Here is a 24192-nt window from a genome sequence, read left to right as displayed (position 1 = left end):
AATGAGAGGTGTGTGTCAGGATCCAGCTTCATTGGCTACTGGGTTGATAATTTAGGTGGACCAAATCAGTAAAAGCTGTGGTTTTAGGGGCTGGGAATGTGGTCTAGTTGTAGTTTGTGCTTGCCTAGCATGCATAAAGGGCTGAGTTTGATTCCTCAGTAACACACAAACACACACACACACACACACACACACACACACACACACATATATAAAATAAAAGTGGTGCTGTGGCTCAAGTGATAGAATGCTAGTCTTGACCAATAAGAAGCCCGGGACAGTGCTCAGGGCCTGAATTCAAACCCCAAGGATAGCACACAAAAGAGCTATTATTTTAGAAATTGGGTCTCAAAAATTATACATCACCAAAAGATGTTCTGTATTCAGAAGAAAACTGATAGTACATGTTTATTTTGGGCTCCCAGCTCTTCCATGCACCTAGAACATTTCTCATCTTCCATTTCCATATGTGAAGCCGTAGAATCATTGAACATGCAGCTCTTGTGCCTCTCTATCCCAGTGTCCAGAGCCATCATTCTTTTTGTGTATGAGTTTGTTAATCGTTGCACACTCAATAAAAGACAGCATGCCATGGCTGTTCCTTTCTAACTGGTGTATTTCCTTTAGCTGATTTATTCAAGGTTCATCCCTAGTATAACCTGTAGTAATATTTTCTTCCTTTTCAATGCATTCACGAATTGCTTTAGGTGTTCTTTTGTTTTGTTGGTGAGTAATTATGAAGTGTTTCTTAAAGTAGTTGTTACACTCCTCGCTAAACTTCTTTTGCACACGTGTGTTTTCCAGGTGAAAGATTTCCCACACTGGTTACATTCATATGTTTCCTGACCTGTGTGAATTCTGTTATGTTTCCTTAACGATGACCTGACCCTGAAGGATTCTACAAATGTGCTGCATTCCTAAGATTTCTCTCCTGTGTATATTTGCTGATGAACAGGAAGACAGGATTTCTGGGTGAAAACTTCCCACATGTGTTACATCAATAAAGTTTATCTCGTGTGTGTGTGTTCTCAAGAAAAGTAAGGTGTGATTTCCAGGTGAGTAATTTCCCACATTGGTTACATAAAGTTTTTCCCTTGTTTGAACTCGCTTCTGTGCACTGAGATATGATTTGTGGATTACAAACTTTCCACACTCGTTATGATCATATGGTTTCTCTTCTTTGTGTTCACTGATGAATACTAAGATATGTCTACTGGGTGAAATACATTCCAATTGTGTAACATTTGTAAGGTTTCTCTCATGTATGGGTTCTCTCATGAAAAGTAACGCTTGATTTCTGGGTAAAAGACTTTCAACATGTGTTACACGTATAAGGTTTCTCTCCTGTATGTATTCTCTCATGAAGACTTAGGTGTGATTTCCGGGTAAAAGACTTTCCACATGTGTTACATTTATAAGGTTTCTCTCCTGTATGTGTTCTCTCATGAACAGTAACGCTTCATTTCTGGGTAAAAGACTTTCCACATGTGTAACATTTATAAGGTTTCTCTCCTGTATGTGTTCTCTCATGAACACTTCAGTATGATAGCCAGGCAAAAGACTTTCCACATGTCTTACATTTATACGGTTTCTCTCCTGAATTTGTTCTCTCATGAACACTGATGTGTGATTTCTGGGGAAATGACTTTCCACATGTGTTATGTTTATAAGGTTTGTCTCTTGTATGTGTTCTCTCATGAACAGTAACATATGATTTCCGGGTAAAAGACTTTCCACATGTGTTACATTTATAAGGTTTCTCTCCTGTATGTTTTCTCTCATGAAGAATAAGGTGTGTTTTCCTGGCAAAAGACTTTCCACATGTGTTACATTTATAAGGTTTCTCTCCTGTATGTGTTCTCTCATGAACACTAAGGTGTGTTTTCCTGGCAAAAGACTTTCCACATGTGTTACATTTATAAGGTTTCTCTCCTGTATGTGTTCTCTCATGAAGACTTAGGGATGATTTGTAGGTAAAAGATTTTCCACATGTGTTACATTTATAAGGTTTCTCTCCTGTATGTATTCTCTCATGAACAATAAGGTCGCTTTTCGAGGCAAAAGACTTTCCACATGTGTTACATTTATAAGGTTTCTCTCCTGTATGTGTTCTCTCATGAACACTAAGGTGTGTTTTCCTGGCAAAAGACTTTCCACATGTGTTACATTTATAAGGTTTCTCTCCTGTATGTGTTCTCTCATGAACACTTCGGTATGATTGCCAGGCAAAAGACTTTCCACATGTCTTACATTTATACGGTTTCTCTCCTGAATTTGTTCTCCCATGAACACTGATATGTGATTTCTGGGGAAATGACTTTCCACATGTGTTATGTTTATAAGGTTTCTCTCCTCTGTGAGTTACCTGATGAATACTGAGTTGAGTGTTCCAGGTGAAGGACTGCCCACATTGGTTACATTCGTATGGTTTCTCACCTGTATGAAATCTATTATGTGCATTTGAATTTGTCCTCAACCTGAAAGATTTTCCACATTTGGTACATATATGAGGTCTCTCACCTGACTCAATTTTGTTATGTCTTCTAAGAATTTTCTTGCTCCTGAAGGAATTTTCACATATATTACATTCATAAGTTTTCTCAGTAATATGTATTCTATTATGTGTTCTTAGAGGTGACATGTGTTTGAGGGATTTTCCATATCTGTTGCATTCATAATGATTTTCTCCCACACAAGCACAATTATTTTTAAAGAATATGGTCTTTGAGGTTAATACCGTCCCTTCTCCACCATCTGTGAAATAATGCTGCTCACTGGGAATTTCTGAACGTTGATTCAAAGTCTCCATGTTGGTAAGGGATTTTTCATCTACATGAGAGACACCAGGCCTGGATCCAGCATGCATCTCTTCAGGCTCAAAATGGAGAACCATATTCTGATATGCAGTGGATGCCTCAGTCCTCATTCCTAAGGATTTCCTACTATTCCTATGCAGCTCTGGCATGTGTTTAGAGCTCAAATGAAAAGTTCTCACTAATCTCACTCTTTCATCCACAGAGTTGCTTTTGGTGATTGCTACTTCACATGGCCATTCTTCTGGACTTTTCTTGCAACTCTTAATCATGTCATCAATTTCCAGGACATCTAAAATGATTCATCAAAAATAAATAAATAAATAAACATGAGGATCAAAGACATCGAAATAAAAACAGATACCCTGAATACACTATAAGAACGAGTAGGAGAAACACTTGGGTTCCTTGGCACAGGACGAAACTTCCTTAATAAAGGCCCAGAAATGCTAAAAATAAAAGAAAGTTTGGGTAAATGGGACGGCATCAAACTCCAGAGCTTCTGCAGGGCAAAAGACATCGCTTCGAAGATAAACAGAAAGCCCACAGATTGGGAAAAGATCTCTACCAGCCCTACAATGGACAAAGGTCTCCTATCCAAAATACATTCAGAATTAAAAAAATTAAATTCCTGCAAAACAAAACCTCAAAGAACCAAGAGCCCCCTCAACAAGTGAGCTAAAGACTTAAATAGAGACTTCTCTGATGAGGAAATGAGAATGGCCAAGAGACATAAGAAAAAGTGCACTGCGTCACTGGCCATAAAATGAATGGAAATCAAACAACATTGAGATTTCACCTCAACCCAGTAAGAATGTCCTTTATGAAGAAAAAAACAGTAACAAATGTTGGAAGGGATGTGACCAAAAGGGAACGCTACTTCATTATTGGTGGGAATGTAAACTGCTTCAGCCACTCTGGAACGTGGTATGGAGATTCTTCAGGAAGTCTAAACATAGGGCTCCCTTATAACCCAGTAGCCCCACTTTTGGGCATCTACCCAAAAGACCACAAACAAGAACACACTAAAGTGACCAGCACAACAACGTTCATTGCAGCACAATTTGTCATAGGTAAAATATGGAACCAACCCAGATGCCTTTCAGTATACGAATGGATCAGGAAAATATGGTACATATACACTATGGAATTTCATGCCTATATCAGAAAGAATGTCATAGCCACATTCATAAGGAAATGGAAGAACTTGGAAAAAATTATACTAAGTGAAGTGAGCCAAACTCAAAGAAAAATGGACTCTATGGTCTCACTCAGAGGGAATAATTGGCAAAGGTTTAGGCTAGTCACAGCAGAGGATCACAAGAGGCTAATAGCTCTGCCCTTATGAACGCATAGGATGATGTGAAGTGGAATGAACTCCAGGTTAATGAAACAAGTGTTATATCACTGTTGTAATTACTTTGAACATGCCATGTGAAACCGTAGCCTCTTTCGTTTATGATCCCCTTGTATCCCCTTCCTGTGGGAGAATAATTTCTCTGACCAGTGGGGGGTCTTACCCTCAGCACAGATATTTTGATGCCTTATTAGCAAATTAATAGGCCTATGGGAACAAATCTTCATTAAAGTGGCTCCTTTGTTGGCCAAAGGAAAACACTGTTATGAGACTCTCACCCCCTTTATAGAGCCACCCTGGGGAGACTTGTTTGCACAGCTGCTCCCGCCAAAGCTTTTGGCAGTAAATAGGGAAGTCAATGGTCTAAGATAATTAGTCTTGAGGAAATAGTAGCTAGGTGACAGAGTTCTGCATTGACTGATTTGATCCTTTGTAGTAGCGACATCCTTTGTAGTAGTGATAACCTTTGTCCTAGAGACATCCCTTGCAGTAGTGACATTCGCAACTTTTGTATTGATATGGATATCTTTCTGTATTAATTTTACTCTTGAAGTTGTGAATTGATTTCTAACCCTATATAAACCCTGGCCCTCCTAAAATAATGTGTGCATTGGTCCACGCCTGTGCATCCCCTTTGTCCTGACTACAGTTGCAGTTACCCAGGTCCAACAACTGGCGTCCAGATCTTGGGACTTGATAATTGATCCATAGGAGATTACAGAACTGCGTTCGAGCTCTCAAGTGGAGGTGAGTGATATTTTGATATAAATGGTATTAACTCTCTGATAAAGATGAGCAGACTGACAGAGTGGATCCATAAACAAAAAGTTGCTATCATATGTGGTATTCAAGAGACCCATCTTACAGCAAGGGAAAAAAACAAGCTCTGAATGAAAGGATCGAGCAAGATCTTTCAAGCAAATACACCTACCAAAACAGCAGGGGTAGCCATCCTGATTTCAGACAAGCTGGACTTCTCATTAAAATCAACTCAAAAAGACAAAGAAGGACACTACATTTTAATACAAGGAAAAATCCTGAATCAAGACATCATGGTGATAAATTTATACTCACCGAACAAGAGGCCCTACATATGTCAAATAAATTCGCACAGAACTACAGAACAAGATAGACCCAAAAACAATCATAGTGGGAGACTTTAATACTCCACTCTTTCCAAGAGGCAGAGGATCCAACACACAGAGGATTAGCAAGGGAGCCGAAGACATAAGTAATACCATATCCCAAATGGATCTGACAGATCTGTACAGAGTCTATCACCCCACTGAGACCCAATACACATTCTTCTCAGCAGCCCATTGAACATACTCCAAAATAGATGTCATAGCCCACACAAAGAACCTCAGCAAATACAAGAGTATTGACATCATCCCATGTACAAAATCTGATCACAGTGGAATCGAGATAACCCTCAATAACAAAGGATACCACAGAGGCTATACAAATACTTGGAGGCTAAACCCCCTCACTGTTATCTAACACCTGGGTCACAGAACAAACTAAGGATGAAATTAACAAATTCATAAGCCACAACAACAATGAAAATACATCACAAAGAAACCTATGGGATACAGCGAAGACAGTGCTGCGGGACAAGATCATTGCCCTCAGCACTCACATTAAAAGAATGGAATCAGAGCAGGTGAACAACCTCACGATGAAAGTAAAACACATGGAGGAACAAGAAATAATCAAATCTAAAATGACTAGGAGGAGAGAGATCACAAAGATTAAAAAAGAGATAAATCTTATTGAAAATAGAACGACCATTCAACAAATAGATACTACTAAAAGCTGGTTCCCACAGGTTTCAGTCAGGGACCTTACATTATGTAACTAAAACCAAACAACTACTAAACATAGAAAGGTCTAAAGTAGACCTCTTAGTGGATCACAATAGCTCAAAAGCTATGTATGAATGATCATATAAGACAAGGACAAGCAAACTCTATTGTTGACGTTATATTTAAAGTTCTAGATGAATTTCCTTTGGCATATGCCACGTGGCTACTGTATCTGTTTTTGGTACACTGTGTATTGTATATATGCCTACCTGATCTAGGGAAGGGAAAGAAAAATGAGGGTGTAAGATATCACAAGGAATGTACACACTGCCCTATTATGTAACTGTACCTTTTTTGCACAACACCTTGTCAACAAAATTTAACTAACAAAGATATTAAAAAACAAAACAAACAAAAAGAAGTGAACTTACCACCTGAGCTCTGTCTCCAACAGCACTGTGTAGGATGCATTCACTCACCTTGGAAATTCTTGCCTGAGGCTTCTTCCATCCATGTTTCTGCACCTTCCTCCAGCTTGATAATCAACTTGGGTTTAGAAACACAGTGCCCTGTTATGAAGAAACAGTGGAGAACTATTGTTCATGGTGATTCTGGACATCTGTGCTATAATGATCTCAGACTTTCTGGTATACAGGTTACTCCTGTGGGGCACACCAGCCTTGCATCATTACGAGGCAGTTCTGTGGGCCCTGACATAGATATCAGCCGCCCCTTAGGGAGGTCCCTTGGAGCGTCACCCTGACGGGCAGGTCAGGCGTCCACTCACAGCCTATGTAGGTGCATGTACCACTCCCCATCCGCCGCCCTCCAACCTGTGTAAAAGAACAGATCATTTCCTGAATAAACTAGTTGGCTCGACCTGCTTCCAGGCTGCCTGTTTGTCCTCTGTGGAGAAGAGGGCTGGGTGGTGGTCTGTCAGCCCCCTATATCCTCTTCCTGGACCCGTTTCCGTGGGATGTGCTTTCCTCTCTCCCCAGCAGGACAGGAGAGTGCGGGAGGCTAAAAAGCTCAAACTTGGGGGCTGGGGATATGGCCTAGTGGCAAGAGAGCTTGCGTCGTATACATGAGGCCCTGGGTTCGATTCCCCAGCACCACATATACAGAAAATGGCCAGAAGTGCCACTGTCGCTCAAGTGGCAGAGTGCTAGCCTTGAGCAAAAGGAAGTCAGGGACAGTGCCCAGGCCCTGAGTCCAAGGCCCAGGACTGGCCAAAAAAGAAACAAAAAGAAGCCAGGGACAGCGCTCAGGCCATGAGTCCAAGGCCCAGGACTGGCCAAAAAAAAAAAAAAAAAGCTCAAACTCGTCCAAACTCTACTTTCTCATTTCTCAATAGCTTCATGGTTGACGTTGCGTAGAAATATAAGGTTTGGATTTTTTTTTCAGTGTTTTCCCTTGTACTCAAGGAATGGCCGAGTCCCCTGAGCTCTTTTGCTAAAGGCCAGAGTTTTATCACTTTAAATGGATTTTTATTATTCATTAAGAAAGGATTCTCCTGGAGAATCTTCTCATTTGGCTCGTTTGGATTTCCATACCTAGGATTACAAGTATCAAGAGGAGTGCCCCGTGAAAGCTTTAGATTTTAAATGCCTACTTTCAATTACTGATTTTTAGATCTTACATTGAGTACAAATATACATTATGCTCTAGATTATATATCCATCTATCACAATGGCCACAAGTTTCATAAGAAACTCCCCTGGTAATAGATCATGTCTCAGAACTGTTGTCTAAATGGTGCTACCTTGACTTCTTGAAGAATGAGAATAAAATTGCCTCTGGAGTAATATAATCAAGGGGAGAATTTTCTTGTAAAGATGCACTACTTCCCATATTCTGTAATCTTATACCTAAATATCATTGCACCTTTGATAAAGACTCATAGTTCTACTAAAAAAAAAAGCACTTGAACCTGTAAATTAATGTATCTTTTGCTTACCCAAGGACAACAAGTTGCTGTAGGTCTCCAGCATTACATCTCTATACAGGGTCCTCTGAGAAATGTCCAGGTCCTGCCACTCCTCCCAGCTGAAATCCATAGCCACATCTTCAAAGGACACGGGCTTCTGTAATGGCACATTTTCATCAAGAAATTAGCCCTGAGTCAGGAGAAGACCAAGTATGGAATTTTACTCTTCTACAAATGTGTTTTCCTTACATATTATTTGGGAGCTTGCTCCATTATCTATAAAGTATAAAGAAGACATATCATAGTAGTAATATTGGCTCTATATTAACTAGATACCTAGGAATACAATAACAAATACACGATGCCCCTATTACATCAGGATATTTCTCTTCGCTAGCACCAGAAACAGGATGAAAATTCTCAGGTGCTACTAATCTGACATGACAATATTAAGTATAAGTAGATGCTTGGAATAGTATGTGTAGGTTACTTTGATAAAGTTTACTAAATATCAGCATAACAATTTTTCTGCAGGTTCTACTTCTTCTGAAGTGCCCTGCTTCAGCATATGGATGGCCTTTTTTCTATACATAAATATCTGGTTACTTCTTTATTAACATAATAGTCAAACTACCAGTGGAGTTAAGAGCTAATAAATAATAGGTGTTTGAAAGGAATATATGAGCCCTTACATACTTGTGAATGCCACAGATTGTACCAAACATACAATGAAGATACTTGCAGAAAAACAGCACCTGTATTAACAGACAACTTTAAACAAACTGTTATTTTTCTATGAATACTAATGTAAAACCCTTTAAAGGCTAGGACTTTGGCTTGGTGTGGCATTGTGGTCCAAATGGTACAGTGCTCTTGAAGAGCACCTCTAGTACAGTGCCAGGCACTGAGTTCAAGCCCCAAGACTGCCAACAAAGAAGTCAGAAAAAAGAAAAATTGAAAAGATTAGTACAAAACAACAGTGAAAGCAGGGGATAAAACAAGTACTTGGAGAATGACTTCACAACTTAGGACAATCAAAATCACAATAAAATAACTACTTTATACATGTCAATATGCTCATATTTAAAAAAAAAAAAACACAAACCAACAACCCCTAAAATCTAGTAAGTTCTGGGAAAGATGTGAAAATAGTGTGATCTTTGGCGCACATCTGCCAGGAATGTAAAAATGTCAAAGATGGTATAGACAACCATAAAGTGAATTAAACATAGAAACACACTGGCATATGCACCAGGAATTCTTTTTCTAGGTTTCTATACAACAGAAGGAAAGCAAGGACTATAACAACTACTTGGAGAAACACTTCACAATTACTCACCAATAAAAGATAGGAACATATAAAACATTAGATAAATGCATTGAAAAGAAAATATTACTACTCATTACAGCAGGGATGAGTCTTGAATAAATCACCTTAAGTAAAATATACCAATTCGAAAGGAACAGCCATGGTATAATGGCTATTCTTGAGTTGTTCAGGACCAACATACTCATAAGCCAAAAAGAATGATGGTTCTGGAGACTGGGATAAGGGGAACAGGAGCTGCATATTCAATGACTCTACTGCTTCTCACATGGAAGATGAGAAATGCTCTAGATGGATGGCAGACATGGGAGCCCAAAATAAAGCAACATGTACTATCAGTAAATGGTATAGTTATGAATGTTTCATGCAGCCAAACAGGATTAATGTGTAGAAAGATGACAGAATGAAATATAGCCTGTTTCAAGTAAAACAAACACAATGAAGCAGTCATAGGATTGAACTAATATGCTTTTGAAAAAAACACAACCCTAAAGTTTACTGCATTTCTATTGGAAATGTACACTAACAAGAACTATATAGACAGTAGTTCAAGTACCTTTGGCTGAATCACTCAACAATGTGACCAATTTTTCCTCACATCCAAAAACCTCGAAACAGAACTGGGATGTGGCTGAGCGGTAGACTGCTTGCCTGGCATGCTCAAAGCCCTTGGTTTGATTCCTCAGGAACATATAAGCAGAAAAACCCAAAAGGAATGCTGTAGCTCAAGTGGTAGACTACTAGCCTTGAGCCTAGAGAGGCTCAGGTACAAGACTCAGGGATTGATTTAGGCACAGTAAAATAAATAAATGTACAGAGAAACTGAAGAAAATCTGTACTCAACTTAGAATGTAATATTTTGTAAGCCACAAAATCTACAGTATATCTTTGTCTTACTTAGGAATGTTTTGCTGAAACTGAGTCTAGTTTTCCATTTTTAATCTTGGACACACATTAAGATAAAAAAAATGATATGTAAAATAAAGTGAGAGGGGCTGGGAAAAATGGCCTAGTAGTAGAGTGCTTGTCTCGCATACATGAAGCCCTAGGTTCTTTTCCACAGAACCACATAAATAGAAAAAGCTAGAAGTGGGACAGGTGCTCAAGTGCTGGAGTGCTAGCCTTGAGGAAAAAGAAGCCTGGGAGAGTGCTCAGTCCCTGAGTCCAAGCCCCAAGACTGGTAAAAACAAAGAAAAGAAAAAAGAAATGTACTCACTACCTTACATATGAAATTATATCCCCTATGTACATCACTTTGACAATAAATAAATTAATTGAAAAAAACTAAAGAGTAACAAAAACAACACCTAGAACTCTGGTCCAAGAATGTTATCCTGGGGCTGGGGATATAGCCTAGTGGCAAGAGTGCCTGCCTCGGATACACGAAGCCCTAGGTTCGATTCCCCAGCACCACATATACAGAAAATGGCCAGAAGCGGCGCTGTGGCTCAAGTGGCGGAGTGCTAGCCTTGAGCGGGAAGAAGCCAGGGACAGTGTTCAGGCCCTGAGTCCAAGGCCCAGGACTGGCCAAAAAATAAAAATAAAAATAAAAATAAATAAGAATGTTATCCTACTCCAGGTACAAAGGAGGCTGAGGTCTGGAGGCCTGACTGGGCAGAAAACTCAAACTAAGTAGCTAATAAACAGGTTTCAGGCATAGTTTAGGTAAAAGTTTCAAGTAAAAGAAACACCACAAAGCAGCCATGGGATTTAACTGATGAGCTTTTGAAGAAATACATGTCTAAAGTCTACTGCTTTTTCACCAATGAATTCTATAAAACCTTTAGTGAGGAGCTAATACCAATACTCCTCAAACTCTTCCACGAAATAGAAACAGAGGGAGAAATCCCAAACTCACTATATGAAGCTAATATTATTCTCATCCCCAAACCAGGCAAAGACCCAACAAAAAAGAGAACTACAGACCAATATCACTACTGAAAATAGACACAGAGCTCCTGAAAAAAATATTAGCTAACAGGATCCAGAAATTGATCAAGAAAATTATACATCATGACCAAGCAGGCTTTATCCCACAGTCACAAGGATGGTTCAACATCCGTAAATCACTCAATGTAATTCACCACGTCAACAGAACTAAGATGAAGAATCACATTGTTATCTCAGTCGATGCCCAAAAAGCTTTTGACAAAATACAACATCCATAACTACTAAAAGCTCTGGAGAGAAAAGGAATAGATGGAACATTCCTCAAAACAATAAAAGCCATATACAACAGACCAACTGCTAACATTGTATTAAATGGGGAGAAACTAAAATAATTCCCCCTAAACTCAGGAACAAGACAAGGATGCCCACTCTCCCCACTTCTTTTCAATATAGTGCTGGAATCCCTAGACATAGCAATAAGAGAAGAGGAGGACATCAAAGGGATCCACATCAGCAAAAAGTAAATCAAGCTATTCCTATTCTCAGATGACATGATCTTATATCTGAAGGACCCAAAAAACTCAGTCCCCAAACTACACCTAATAAACCATTTTGGCAAAGTATCAGGCTACAAAATCAATCCACAAAAGTCAGCATCTTTTTTGTAAACCAGCAATATACAAGCAGAAAAGGAAATTATGGAAATAATTCCATTTACAGTAGCCAAAAAAAGAATAAAGTACCTAGGGATTAACCTAACCAAAGATGTGACGGACCTATTTAATGAGAACTATAAAAATCTAATAAAGGATATCAAAGAAGACACAAGGAGATGGAAAGACCTTCCATGCTCATGGGTAGGCAGAATCAATATAGGGAAAATGGCCATATTGCCCAAATTGTTAAACAAATTCAATGCAATCCCCATCAAAATCCCAGCTACATTCATCACTGAAAAAGAGAAAGCAACCCATAAATTCATATGGAACAGCAACAGACCTAGAATAGCCAAAGGAATTCTAGGCAAAAAAAAAAAAAAGCAGTGTAGGAGGTATCACAACACCAGACTTCAAGCTCTACTTTAGAGCCATCATAACAAAACAGCCTGGTATTGGTATAAAAACATACATGAATACCAATGGAATAGAATTGAAGACCCAGAAATAAAACCGCACCCTTACGGTGATCTGATGTTTGACAAAGGAGCTAAAGACATGCAATGGAACAAACAGAGCCTCTTCTACTAATGGTGCTGGGAGAACTGGGCAGCCAAATGCAGAAAACTCAAAGTAGACTCAAGCCTATCACCATGGACCAAAATTAACTCAAAATGGATCAAGGACCTGAATCTTTGAAACTACTGAAGGACAGAGTAGGAAAGACACTAGAACTTATAGTCACATGAAGAAACTTCCTGAATACAGTCCCAGGGGCACAACAAATAGGGGAAAGACTCGACAAATGGGACTGCTATAAATTAAAAAGTTTCTGCACAACTAAGGACATAGCCACCAAACTAGAAAGACGGCCAACCATATGGGAAAGGATCTTTACCAGCACAGCAAAAGACAATGGCCTAATATCTGTCATCTACAGAGAACTCAAAAAACTAAGCCCCTCCAAGCCAGTAAACCAATTAGGAAATGGGCAAAGGAGATAAAGAGACACTTCACAAGAGAAGAGATAAAAATGGCAAAGAAACATATGAGGAAATGTTCAACAACCCTGGCAGTAAAGAAAATGCAAATAAAAACAACCCTGAGATACCACCTCACTCCAGTTAGAATGGCCTATAATCTGAACTCAGGCAACAACAAATGCTAGAGGGGGTGCAGGGAAAGAGGAACCCTCCTCCATTGTTGGGGGGAGTCCAAGTTAGTACGACCACTTTGGAGAACAGTATGGAGGTTTCTCAAAAAGCTCAACATAGACCTACCCTATGACCCAGCCATACCACTCCTAGACATCTATCCTGAACAACAGGTCCCAAGATATCAAAAAGACATCTCTACTTCCATGTTTATCGCTGCACAATTCACAATAGCCAAAATATGGAAACAACCCTGATGCCCCTCCAAAGATGAAAGCATCCAAAAAATATGGTACCTATACACAATGGAATACTACCTAGAGATTAGAAATGGTGAAATATTGGTATTCGCAGGGAAATGGTCAGAACTTGAACAAATAATGTTGAGCGAGATAATCCTAGAACATAGAAAACAAAGGGGCATGGTCTCCCTGATATATGACTGTTAAGGTATGTGGTGGGGAGACAGCAGAGACCAGGTCTGTGAAACCAAAAACTTATTGTCAGATGGTATTTCTCACATGTTTGGGTCAGTGACCCTTCACTATGTAACTAAAACCAAACAACTGCTCAACATATAAACGTCAAAAATTGACCTTTCGGGCTGGGAATATGGCCTAGTGGCAAGAGTGCTTGACTCCTACACATGAAGCTCTCGGTTTGATTCCCTAGCACCACATATATGGAAAATGGCCAGAAGGGGCACTGTGGCTCAGGTACCAGAGTGCTAGCCTTGAGCCCAGGACTGGCCAAAAAATAAAAAATAAAAAATAAATAAATAAATAAATAATTTGACCTTTCAGTGGATCACAATAGCTCAAAAGCTATGTATGTCTGTTCATATAAGACTACTGTCGACCTATTGTCTATTTTTGACATTACATTTAAAGCTGTGGGCGAATTTTCTTCGGCGTAGGCCACCTGGCTGTAATATATGTTCTTGGTACATTGTATATTTTATATATGTCTACCAACCTAGGGAAGGGAAAGAAAAACAGGGTGTAAGATATCACAAGAAATGTACACACTGCCCTACTATGTAACTGTACCCTTTTTGCACAACACCATCTCAAAAATTTTTTTCTTTAATTAATAAATAAATTACAAAAAAAATGAAATGAGAAACAAAAAAGAAAAATAAAAGAGTTCCTAAATATTGATGGAGTTCTACTTCATCCCCCAGGTGATTTTAACTCCTGTGTTTCATTTCTTCCCTAAATCCATTTCTAATCCCAGGTTGTAGGCATGGTTCAGGTTAAAGTTTCAAGTAAAACAAAAACCACAAAGCAGTCATGGGATTTAACTGATGAGCTTTTGAAGATACAACACTAAAATCTACTGCTTTTCCTATTGGAAATGGGCACCAACAAGAAATATGTTCTCAGAGTACTTTAAATACTTATGGCTTACTCAGTCCTATAGAACATTTGAAGGTGTTTATAACTACCCTATTTCACTCACTCCAATAAAGGGTCATTAAAACAGGTTAATATTATTAGTTAAGATGTGATTTCTGATTAGTTGCCAGCCATCTTCACTTTCCCAGAGAAGTGACTTCCTGGGGGTGATTGAGTCACATAACAGGTGTCACACTTTTGTCTCACATAAAAAAAAAAACCCTGGAGGGTTGGAAATGGTGATCAGCTGTACTACTTGTTTAGGATGCATGAATCCCTGGGTTCCATCCCTCAGCACCACATGAACAGAAAAAAGCTGACATGGTGCAGTGGCTCAAGTGCTAGCCTTGAGAACAGAGAGGCTCAGGGACAGAGCCCAAGCATTGAGTTCAAACTACAGGACTGGCAAATCAAACAATCAAAATTTTACAAAGTGTGAGACCAATCAAAGCAAATCTGCAGGTGATGTAGACAGAATGTAAGATTTTTATCAGCTGCAAAATGTACAATACATCTACGTCTTATTTAGGTACATTTTCCTCAAGCTCAATCTACTTTTCCATTTTAAACCAGGGACCTCCATTAAGTTCATAAAATGGAATGTAACACTGGGTGAGAAACCAAAAGCACTCACCTGATATCCCTCCATTCTGTTCCTATTGCCAATGAACAGAAGATTCTGGAAGCAAGGCTGGGAAAAAAAAGGCAATGAGGTAGTCAGCAAAGGAACTATTGGGAATTTGCCAGAGATTTTCCTGCTCTATACTGCTTAGTAACTGCAACCCACTCTGCCAAGCCATCTATAACCACCTGCGTGTGGTTTTTACCTTTATAAACCCTAGATTAGGGCTGGGATTGTGGTTTAGCGGTTGACTGCTCCCCTTGCATGCATGAAGGCCTAGGTTCCATTCCTCAGCACCATTTAAATAGAAAGAGCCAGAAATGGAGCTGTGACTCAAGTGGTAGAGTGCTAGCCTTAAGCAAAAACAAAGCCAGGGACACTGCTCAGCCTTGGAGTCTAAGCCCCAGGAAAGGCAGAAAGAAAGAAAGAAAGAAAGAAAGAAAGAAAGAAAGAAAGAAAGAAAGAAAGAAAGAAAGAAAGAAAGAAAGAAAGAAAGAAAGAAAGAAAGAAAGAAAGAAAGAAAGAAAGAAAGAAAGATCAATCTTTGCGTGGAAGTTAGTCCCTACATCCCTCTCCACATAACAGGGACATAATGAGTAACCCTAGTTAAACCTTCAGGAAATGTGGTATCTTCAAATAAAACAACCTTGGGAAAAGTGCATTGTCTTAAGTTTACTCTTCTTATTTTTCTTTTAAGTCAAAACACAGTTAGAAAGACTTTCTGAACTGACAGAAAAACAAGCAAACAAACAAACAAGTTACAGCTTGTATCAGTACATCCCTTCCTAGGACCTTTAGGATGAAGTTGAAAGATCACATACTAGAAATGATTATGAGAATAGGAGGCTCTAAATTAAATGAAGATGGTTAGGGTATTATTACATGCATACTTGTAGTTGTAAATCTTACCTTTCCACCCAAACTACAGCCTTAAGTCCATTTAATATCCAGGATCTGGTTTATTAGTCCACCTCATCTCTCTCCCTAAAAATTGGTCTAAACATTCTAACAGAAAGTGATTGAGAGTGTTACAGGATCTAGAACCTCATGAATCTTGTACAAAGTAGAACTGACTCTTGCTTAAGGCATGGAAACCTTAATAGATCATTTCCTTCCCATCCTTTTCACCCTCTACTTTTTGGGCTTGCCAGACTTCACAAGATCTCTTCCTTCAGGAGGGACATTGCTATCACAGGTTGCCCTCCTTCCAACACCAATAGGCTTCATTCTATAAACACACAACCATCACACAGTATTCCAATATACTGTGTGGATTAGTCTCTAGAAAGAAACCTGGGTGAAGACAAAGATGGTCTGCTGTGAAGGCTAAGAAAGCACGAGCAGACCAGAAAAACAACCCAGAATCAACCACCCAGAACCAGAAAACACAACTGCTATAAGACAAGCCCCAGGGCCTGCGCACATTTCATTTTCACTGCAACTTTCCCCATGCTCGTGGTCCCACAGGCCAACGTGGACACCTTCACCCGTGTGCTCGGTGGAACCGCATTGGAGGAGTGTGCCTGCGCACCTCCCGGCTCTCTGGCTCTGGAAAACACCCAACCTGTGTGCAGAGCTCCAGCGGCCAGGTTCTGCCTCGGCAGCCGCACGGGCTGATAGCAGTGCCCACTTGGGAAGCCCAACTGGAGAAGCGCGCAGAGGGCAGACTCCTGTCTCGAGTCCGGCCTGTGCCTCTTACCTGACACCTTCCCTCACTGGGATCCCTTCAGGTCACAGTCCCACAGCCTACTAAACACGGGGCCCTTACTCGGTGGCTCAAACCGTGGGAATGCAAACGCGTACTTCACAGCACTTCCCAGAAGCCGGGTAAAGAGAGAGGAACCGGAATTTACAGACTGGAAACAGTCTCAGTGGGCAGGCAGGCGCATGCTCACAAGGAGCCCAGTTAGGCACTTCCACGGGGTTTGTGCTCAGTGGACTACAGTTCCCAGAATGCCATCTGCACCCTAGGGGAAGTTGGCCTTATTTAGGCTTCGGAGTTGGCTTAACCCTTAGTCCTAAGAGCACATAGATCCTGCCACACTTGGGCAGTTAAGGGTCAAATAGCTGGTATTTTACAAGGGATACCCTCTGATTCTGAGATAGTGCCTTAGTTATGACTTGCAGGATAGTATTCGCCATAGCAGAATCCAGAGAGAGACTTTTTTTTTTCATTTTTGCCAGTTCCGGGGCTTGAACTACGTTCCTAGGTACTGTGCTGGCTCCGTTTTGCTCATGCCTAGCACTCTACCACTTGAGCCACAACACCACTTCTGTCTTTTTCTATAAATGTGCTACTGAGGAATCAACCAGGGCTTCAAGCATGCTACCCAAGTCACCTACCTCTAGACAAAATCTTGTTCCTCAAAACGAGCCTTTCGCTAGTCCTCTCTGTAGTATCATTAAATATTTAAAAAGAGACAGCATAAACGTTTTATGCATTGGAGAGTAAACTGCCATTGCACGTGTTTTATGTGACATCTTCAAACCAGAGCACTTTGAATAACACAATAAGGAAATTCCTCCACCTGCATTCAGGTGTCCCAGGTGTGTTCTCTCACAGAACCACTCCTGGCCTTTTTTGTTTATGTGGTGCTGAGGAATGGAAACCCAAGGCTTCCTGTGTGCTAGGCAAGCACTCTACCAGTAAGCCACATTCCCAACCCCATAAGATACATTTTTTAAGAGTTTATTCTCCAGTTCTTATTGCTACAAACAACACACAACTGTAATAAAGTACAATGGAAGCAGGCCATGGTTATCAGTTAGACACTTCAATTATTTTAATTTGTCAAAAAGTTTAATATAGTTCTTTTGAGAAGAACATGTCCCAAGAATTTCTGGATTCTCACTTTGAAGAAATCAAGTCAGAATTACTTTTGAGTGACTGTACACACATGGATGTAGGTAGTAAAGATACCATGTTAGTGACTGCCCCTGTCTGCCATGTCCTGAGCGGCTGCTGCCATAGTGCTTGCCTTTATGGGAGCAGGGGAAGGAGAGGTCCCTGTGATGGTCCTTTTCTTTTCTGTGCTTCTTTGCAGCATCTGAATGATCACCAAACATGCTCTGAGGTGGAGAATGGCATGTTTTTCTCTTATGGCTGTGTCTATTAGAATATTTCAAGGCATCTGTGATATGCCTGGCCTAATGTGGGGGAAAGCTTGATTGTGGTGTCTTTGAAGGCTCTCACTGTACCTGTGGGACAGGTTCAGGACCTTCAGGTGCACGTTCCCAACCGATGCCTCCCGTTATCATGTCTTCTGGCACTGTGTGATCTAGACCACGAGTGATTTCAGGATCTTAACTGACTTGCTTTTTCTCTGATTTATACCACTTCTTCCACAGCTTTTGGTTGCCTGCTGTCTCTCTTCAGGTTCCTTTTTGTTGATCTTTGCACTGATGAGGGCTAAGGACTTCTCGTCCTCCATTCCTTTGCTAGCTGACAGTGGCTTGAAAGCTGGTGACAAGTTCCCAAGTTGAACAGTGCCAGGGTCCCATCATAATTCAGTTCTTTGCCTTTTGACTTGGCTTTCTTTATGGCTCCTCTTCTCTCCTTCCTGTCCTAGTAATTTGTAGTGTCATTATTTACTTGTATAGAGCCAAAGGGTCTCTATGTAGATTTTCAGAATGTCATCTTTATAGTAACAAAAAGAAAGTACCAATGGGCATACAAATACACACACACACACACACACACACACACACACACACACACACACACACGATGGTCTCTGGTTAGAAAGGAACAAAAATATTGCTCCATAGACTTTTTCATGTAATTCTTTGTGTACTAGGGTTTCATTATGTTCTGTTTCTAAATTTCAAAAGGCATAACAGTGATTTTATTTCCAGTCCTGGGGCTCAAACTCAGGATCTGAGCAGTGTCCCTTGGCCTCTTTTTTTCCCTTGGCTTCTTTTTGCTCAGGGCTGGCACTCTACCACTTGAGCCACCGAGCCACTTCTGCTTTTTCTATATATGTGGGGCTGAGGAGTGGAACCCATGTATATGAGGCAAGTTCCCTGCAAGTAGGCCATATTCCCAACACCAACAATGATCTTATTAGTGTGCCTGACACAGAAATACAACTCCAGTAGTATCCATTGCTAAGCCTTGACAAATTTTTGTTTGGTATTGAAATGGGGTCCGAGTGGGGGGAATCACCCATCCCTCCAACAGTACAACACTGAGAGACAGTCATAAGTACAAAGATGGGTTTATTGGGGAAGTATAAAACAGAATAGCCAGCCAGGGTCACAGCCCAAACTCGGGAGCAGGAGAGAAGCAACCTGGGCCAGGCTCAGGGTTGGGTTATATAGGGAAATACCACATAGTCTAGGCGGGTCACATAGAGGTGGCCAATGAGGTAAGAACACTTATAGAGAAACTGCATAGTCAAGTCAGGTCACAGGCAGGTGGCCAATGGAGTTACAGTCTGCCTCATAGTAACTCTTTGAACCAACCTATCATTTTAGTTAGCATTAGCACACGAATTTGGCAGGTCCCCAAATGATGCAGGTGGAGGTAAGGCTGCTCCTTCCTGAAAGGGCACAGGTTGTTGGGATGATATACTATTGCTAGCCGCTAACAAGTATGATGGACTGACTTGATTGGGCTGGCTTTAACTTGTTCTCCTATTAGTCAGGCCAAGCTTTTAAGTGCCAGAGAAAATGTGGAACTATTTCAAATGAAGTGTCAACACTTATGTACAATGATGATGCTCAACAAAACAGAGTACCGGGTATCACGCTAGCAAAGTACTGACTGGGGGCAGAGAGCTGTGGAATAAATTAACATCCAGTGGGCTCACTGTGTGCTGGAGAGTTTGAACAGGGCAGGGAGAGCTCCCTTTGAAGTCAAACATTTCTCTTTTGTTTGTTTTTTTTGTTTTTGCTATTCCTGGGGCTTGGACTCAGGGCCTGAGCACCGTCCCTGGCTTCTTTGTTGCTCAAGGCTAGCGCTCTGCCACTTGAGACACAGCGCCACTTCTGGCCATTTTCTGTATACGTGGTGCTGGGGAATTGAACCCAGGTCCTCTTGTATACGAGGAAAGCACTCTTGCCACTAGGCCATATCCCCAACCCCAAACATTTCTGATTTTAAAGTTCCCTGGTTACATTGTAGAGACTGACTAATATCTCTTTAACTAGTTGCATTTATTCCCATAAAACAAAAATTCAAATGTCTGTATAACTGTAGATTTCTCAACATCACCTACTGAGTGAAGCTTCAATAATTTTGGGGGCTTGAACTCAGAGAGCTTTTGTGCTGAAGGCTCAATAATCTACTACTAGAGCCACAGCTCCACTTCTGGTTTATTGGTGGTTAATTGGTGATGAGAGTCTCACAGTCTTTCCTGCCCAGCCTGGCTTCCACCCTTGATCCTTAGATCTCAGCCCCCTGAGTAAATAGGATTATAGACATGAGCTATGACACCTAGGACAACTCCTCTTTGGTCCCATGTACATCAAACAGGCTTTTAAGGTCTAATCTGATGTTCACTCAATTACTTTACTCTCTGTTCCATGAGATGGATGAACCAGCAAGAGATGCAGGGGCCAGATTCAGTCAGGCATCACATGTCAGACTCAGGACTGAAGGCATCAGCTGGAGAACACCCCAGAATTTGGGGGATCATTTGATGTTTCTTATACTTACCTTCAGTCCATATAAACTATCAGAGGTTTGCTTCATAAAGGGAGTTGCAGGTGCCCTTGTAAAGTTGCTTCCTAGAATCAATAGAGGGTTGCCACCTGCTTAAATTAGAAATGTAATATTTTAAATGAGTGGGGAAAAACCCATTATGTGGTTGGTGATATTTTGTTCTTCAAGGTGTGAGGAAAAACATTGCCCTTCCTCCTCCAAACAAAACACAGTAATAAACCCACAGCTAGGCACAGTGCTCAGGGTCTTTGGTAGCCTTGTGGACTGCAGCTTATTGCATTCATACCAGTGTAAAGCAAAGTCCCTGGTTTAACCAGGCCCTAACATGTATCAGTTCCTTGATCTGTCTGAGAAGGAAATTTTCAGCTGTCTCTCAGGGGTAAATCCTTTTCTGCTGTTCTGCACTAAAATATATTAATACTTAGTTGGTGTTATTGAATTTTTGCCTGGTTACAGGACTGTCCTTCAGTGCACTGATGCCAGGGGTTTTTAGCCTCCCGTGCTCTCCTGTCCTGCAGGAGAGACGGGATAGCACACCTCATGCAAACGGGTCTGGGAAGAGGATATATGGGGCTGACAGACTGCCACCCAGCCCCCCTCTTGACGGAGAACACACAGACCATCTGGGAGCCAGTCAGCGCTAAGACTCGTTTAATGGTGGCAATGAGCAGTTCTTTTAAAGGGGCCAGAGGGCGGCAGAAGGGGAGGGGTATGTGCACCTACATAAGGGGCTGGGATTTGATGCCTGAGCTGTCCATCAGGGTGGAGCTCCGAGGGACCTCCCTAAGGGGAGGCCTAATTCTACCTCACGGCCCACAGGTCTGCCTCTGGGTTCATTACCAGGCGCCATCTTGGCTACACGTCGTCCCAAGGCTGGGAAGCAGGGCCAGCTAGAACCGCCTCTTAATGATGCAAGGCATACAGGTGGGCATGCCCCACACCCTGAACTCTCCATTGCCTCCTCCATCCTTTTTGGGGAACTGTCTTAGGAAAGATGGTGCTGTGAGCACCCACTCTCCTCTGGCTTTGTAAAACAGCAACAGAATGCTACACATCAACTACACTGCCATTTTTATGATGGCGGTACAGAGGGGACACGCCAGGGGTGTGGGTGCTCAAAGCCACAGATCCCCTTATACACTGGCTTCTGGGTTTGGCTTTAGTCATTTGTTCATTAATTTATTTCCAGCACTGGGGCTTGAACTCAGAGCTTCATGCTCTTCTCTTGTTCTTTGTTTTTTTCTAGGCAAGCCTGGTGCTTTAACACTTGGGCCACAGTTCCACTTCTGGATTTTTGCTGCTTAATTGCAGATAAAATCTTGTTGACTTTTCTACATGGACCAATCTTGAACCTTAATCCTCAGATGTCAGACTCTAGAGTAGCTAGAACGACAGGTATAAGTTAGGGTCCAGTTTCACTGGTTACTGTGTTGATAATTTAGGTGGTCCAAATCAGTAAAAGCAGTAGAATCAGTCAATATGCAGCTCTTGTTCCTCTCTATCCCAGTCTCCAGAACCATCATTGTTTTTGTGTATGAGTTTGTTGACCATTGCACACTCAATAGAGACATCATGCCATGGCTGTTCCTTTCTAATCTGTATATGTTATTTAGCTGGTTGTATTCAAGGTTCATCCCTGCTGTAATTTGTAGTTATATTTTCGTCCTTTCAATGCATTCATTTATTGCTTTATGTGATCCTTTCTTTTGTTGGTGAGTAATTATGAAGTGTTTCTTGAAACAGTTGTAACACTCCTTGCTAACTTCTTTTGCATAAGTATGATTTCCAGGTGAAAGACTTCTCAATTTTTTTAAAATTCATACAATTTCTCACATTTGTGAATTCTGTTGTGTTTCCTTAAGGATGCCTTGTCTCTGAAGAACTTTCCAAATTCACTGTATTCATAAGGTTTCTCTCCCGTGTTTATTTGCTGCTGAACAGGAAGATAGGTTTTCTGCCTGAAAAACTGTCCACATGAGTTACATCTATAAGGTTCCTCTCATGTGTGTGTTTTCTCATGAACAGTAAGCTGTGCCCTCCAAATGAGTGATTTCCACAACGATTCCATTGATAAAGTTTTTCACTTGATTGAATTTTCTTCTATATACTTAGGTATGATTTGTGGGTTAAAAACATTCTACATTCATTATGTTCATAAGGTTTGTCTTCTCTGTGTGTTCACTGATGAATATACGATATGTCTTCTGGGTGAAAGACATTCCACTTGTGTTATATTTGTAAGGATTCTCTCAGGTATGGTTTTGCTCATGAACACTTATGTATAATTTCCTTGCAAAAGACTTTCCACATATGTTACATTTTTAAAGTTTCTGTCCTGTATGTGTTCGCCCGTGAACAGTAACGCTTGATTTCAGGGTAAAAGACTCCTCATGTGTTACATTTAGAAGGTTTCTCTCCTGTATATGTTCTCTCATGAGCACTGACATTTGATTTCTGGGCAAAAGACTTTCCATATGTGTTATATTTATAAGGTTTCTCTCCTGTATGTGTTCTCTCATGATCACTAACGTTTGATTTCCCAGAAAAAGACTTTCCATATGTGCTGTGTTTATAAGGTTTCTCTCCTGTATGCTTTCTCTCATGAGCACTAATGATTGATTTTGCGGCAAAAGACTTTCCACGTGTTCCATTTATGTTTCTCTCCTGTATGTGTTCTCTCATGAGAACTCACAATTGATTTCTGGGCAAAAGACTTTCCACACGTGTTACATTTATAAGATTTCTCTCCTGTATGACTTATCTGATGGATAGTTAGTTGCATTCTCCAGGTGAAGGACTTCCCACATTGGTCACATGCATATGGTTTCTCACCTGTGTGAGTTCTATTATGTACATTTAAAGTTGTCCTCAACTTGAATGACTTTCCACATTTGTTACATATATGAGGTTTCTCAACTAGTGAATTCTATTATGGCTTCTAAGATATAAAATTTTCCTGATGGCTTTTCCACATTTATTATATTCATAAATTTTCTCACCTTTGTGTATTCTATTATGTGTTTTCAGAGTTGACTCATATTTGAAGGACTTTCCATATTTGTTGAATTCATAACGTTTTTCTCCAACACAAACACAATTATTTCTAAAGATTATGGTCTGTGATCTTAATACCATCCTTTCTCCACCATCTGTGAAATACTGCTGCTCATTGGTACTCTTAGAATGTGGACTAAAAGGCTCCATATGGCTACAGGATTTTTCAACTACATAAGATATGCCAGGCCTGGATCCAGCGTGCATCTCTTCAGGCTCAAAATGGAGAACCACATTCTGACATCCAATGGATGCCTCAGTCCTCATTCCTAAGGAGTCCCTACTATTCCTACACAGCTCTGGCATGTTTAGAGCTCAAGGAAAAGTTCTCACTAACCTCACTCTTGCACTCCTGACTTGAGTACAATTCTCAAAGTAGAGGACTATGTTCTTAATTCTTACATAGTCACTTGGAGAGAGTTTGTAGATAACAGCTTCTCTGGGACCCTCTCATGGGTTTGTCTCTTCTTACCCCCCCCCCCAGTCCTCCACAGTCTCTTCACAGGTTTTTGTCCAGATGCAGAA

General features: G+C 40.7%; 1 protein-coding gene across 1 annotated transcript; it reads right to left on the bottom strand.

The window, feature by feature from the left end:
• Positions 1 to 1312: 1312 nt before the first annotated feature.
• On the bottom strand, positions 1313 to 23817 carry LOC125367018 (zinc finger protein ZFP2-like). The gene is made up of 6 exons (XM_048367663.1): positions 23613 to 23817; positions 20608 to 20678; positions 14961 to 15017; positions 6455 to 6521; positions 1687 to 3105; positions 1313 to 1434 (listed from the first exon to the last, which is right to left on the bottom strand). The coding sequence occupies exons 1-6, from the start codon at positions 23815 to 23817 to the stop codon at positions 1313 to 1315; spliced, it is 1941 nt and encodes a 646-aa protein (XP_048223620.1).
• Between the last annotated feature and the right edge of the window lie 375 nt (positions 23818 to 24192).

Source organism: Perognathus longimembris, chromosome 18 (genome assembly GCF_023159225.1).
Source record: "Perognathus longimembris pacificus isolate PPM17 chromosome 18, ASM2315922v1, whole genome shotgun sequence".
In the NCBI taxonomy this organism is placed as follows: Eukaryota; Metazoa; Chordata; class Mammalia; order Rodentia; family Heteromyidae; genus Perognathus; species Perognathus longimembris.
This window is presented reverse-complemented; position numbering and strand designations above follow the sequence as displayed.

What these genes read in the sequence shown, in the direction of transcription:
- LOC125367018 (XM_048367663.1), bottom strand. Translation starts at nt 23,817, where the DNA reads ATGGAGCCTTTTAGTCCACATTCTAAGAGTACCAATGAGCAGCAGTAT. An exon ending in ACATAATAGAATACACAAAG is followed by an intron (nt 20,679 to 23,612) that starts GTGAGAAAATTT and finishes TATTGATTCTAG; the next exon opens with GAAGCAACTTTACAAGGGCA. An exon ending in ACAGAATGGAGGGATATCAG is followed by an intron (nt 6,522 to 14,960) that starts GTGAGTGCTTTT and finishes TCTAAACCCAAG; the next exon opens with TTGATTATCAAGCTGGAGGA.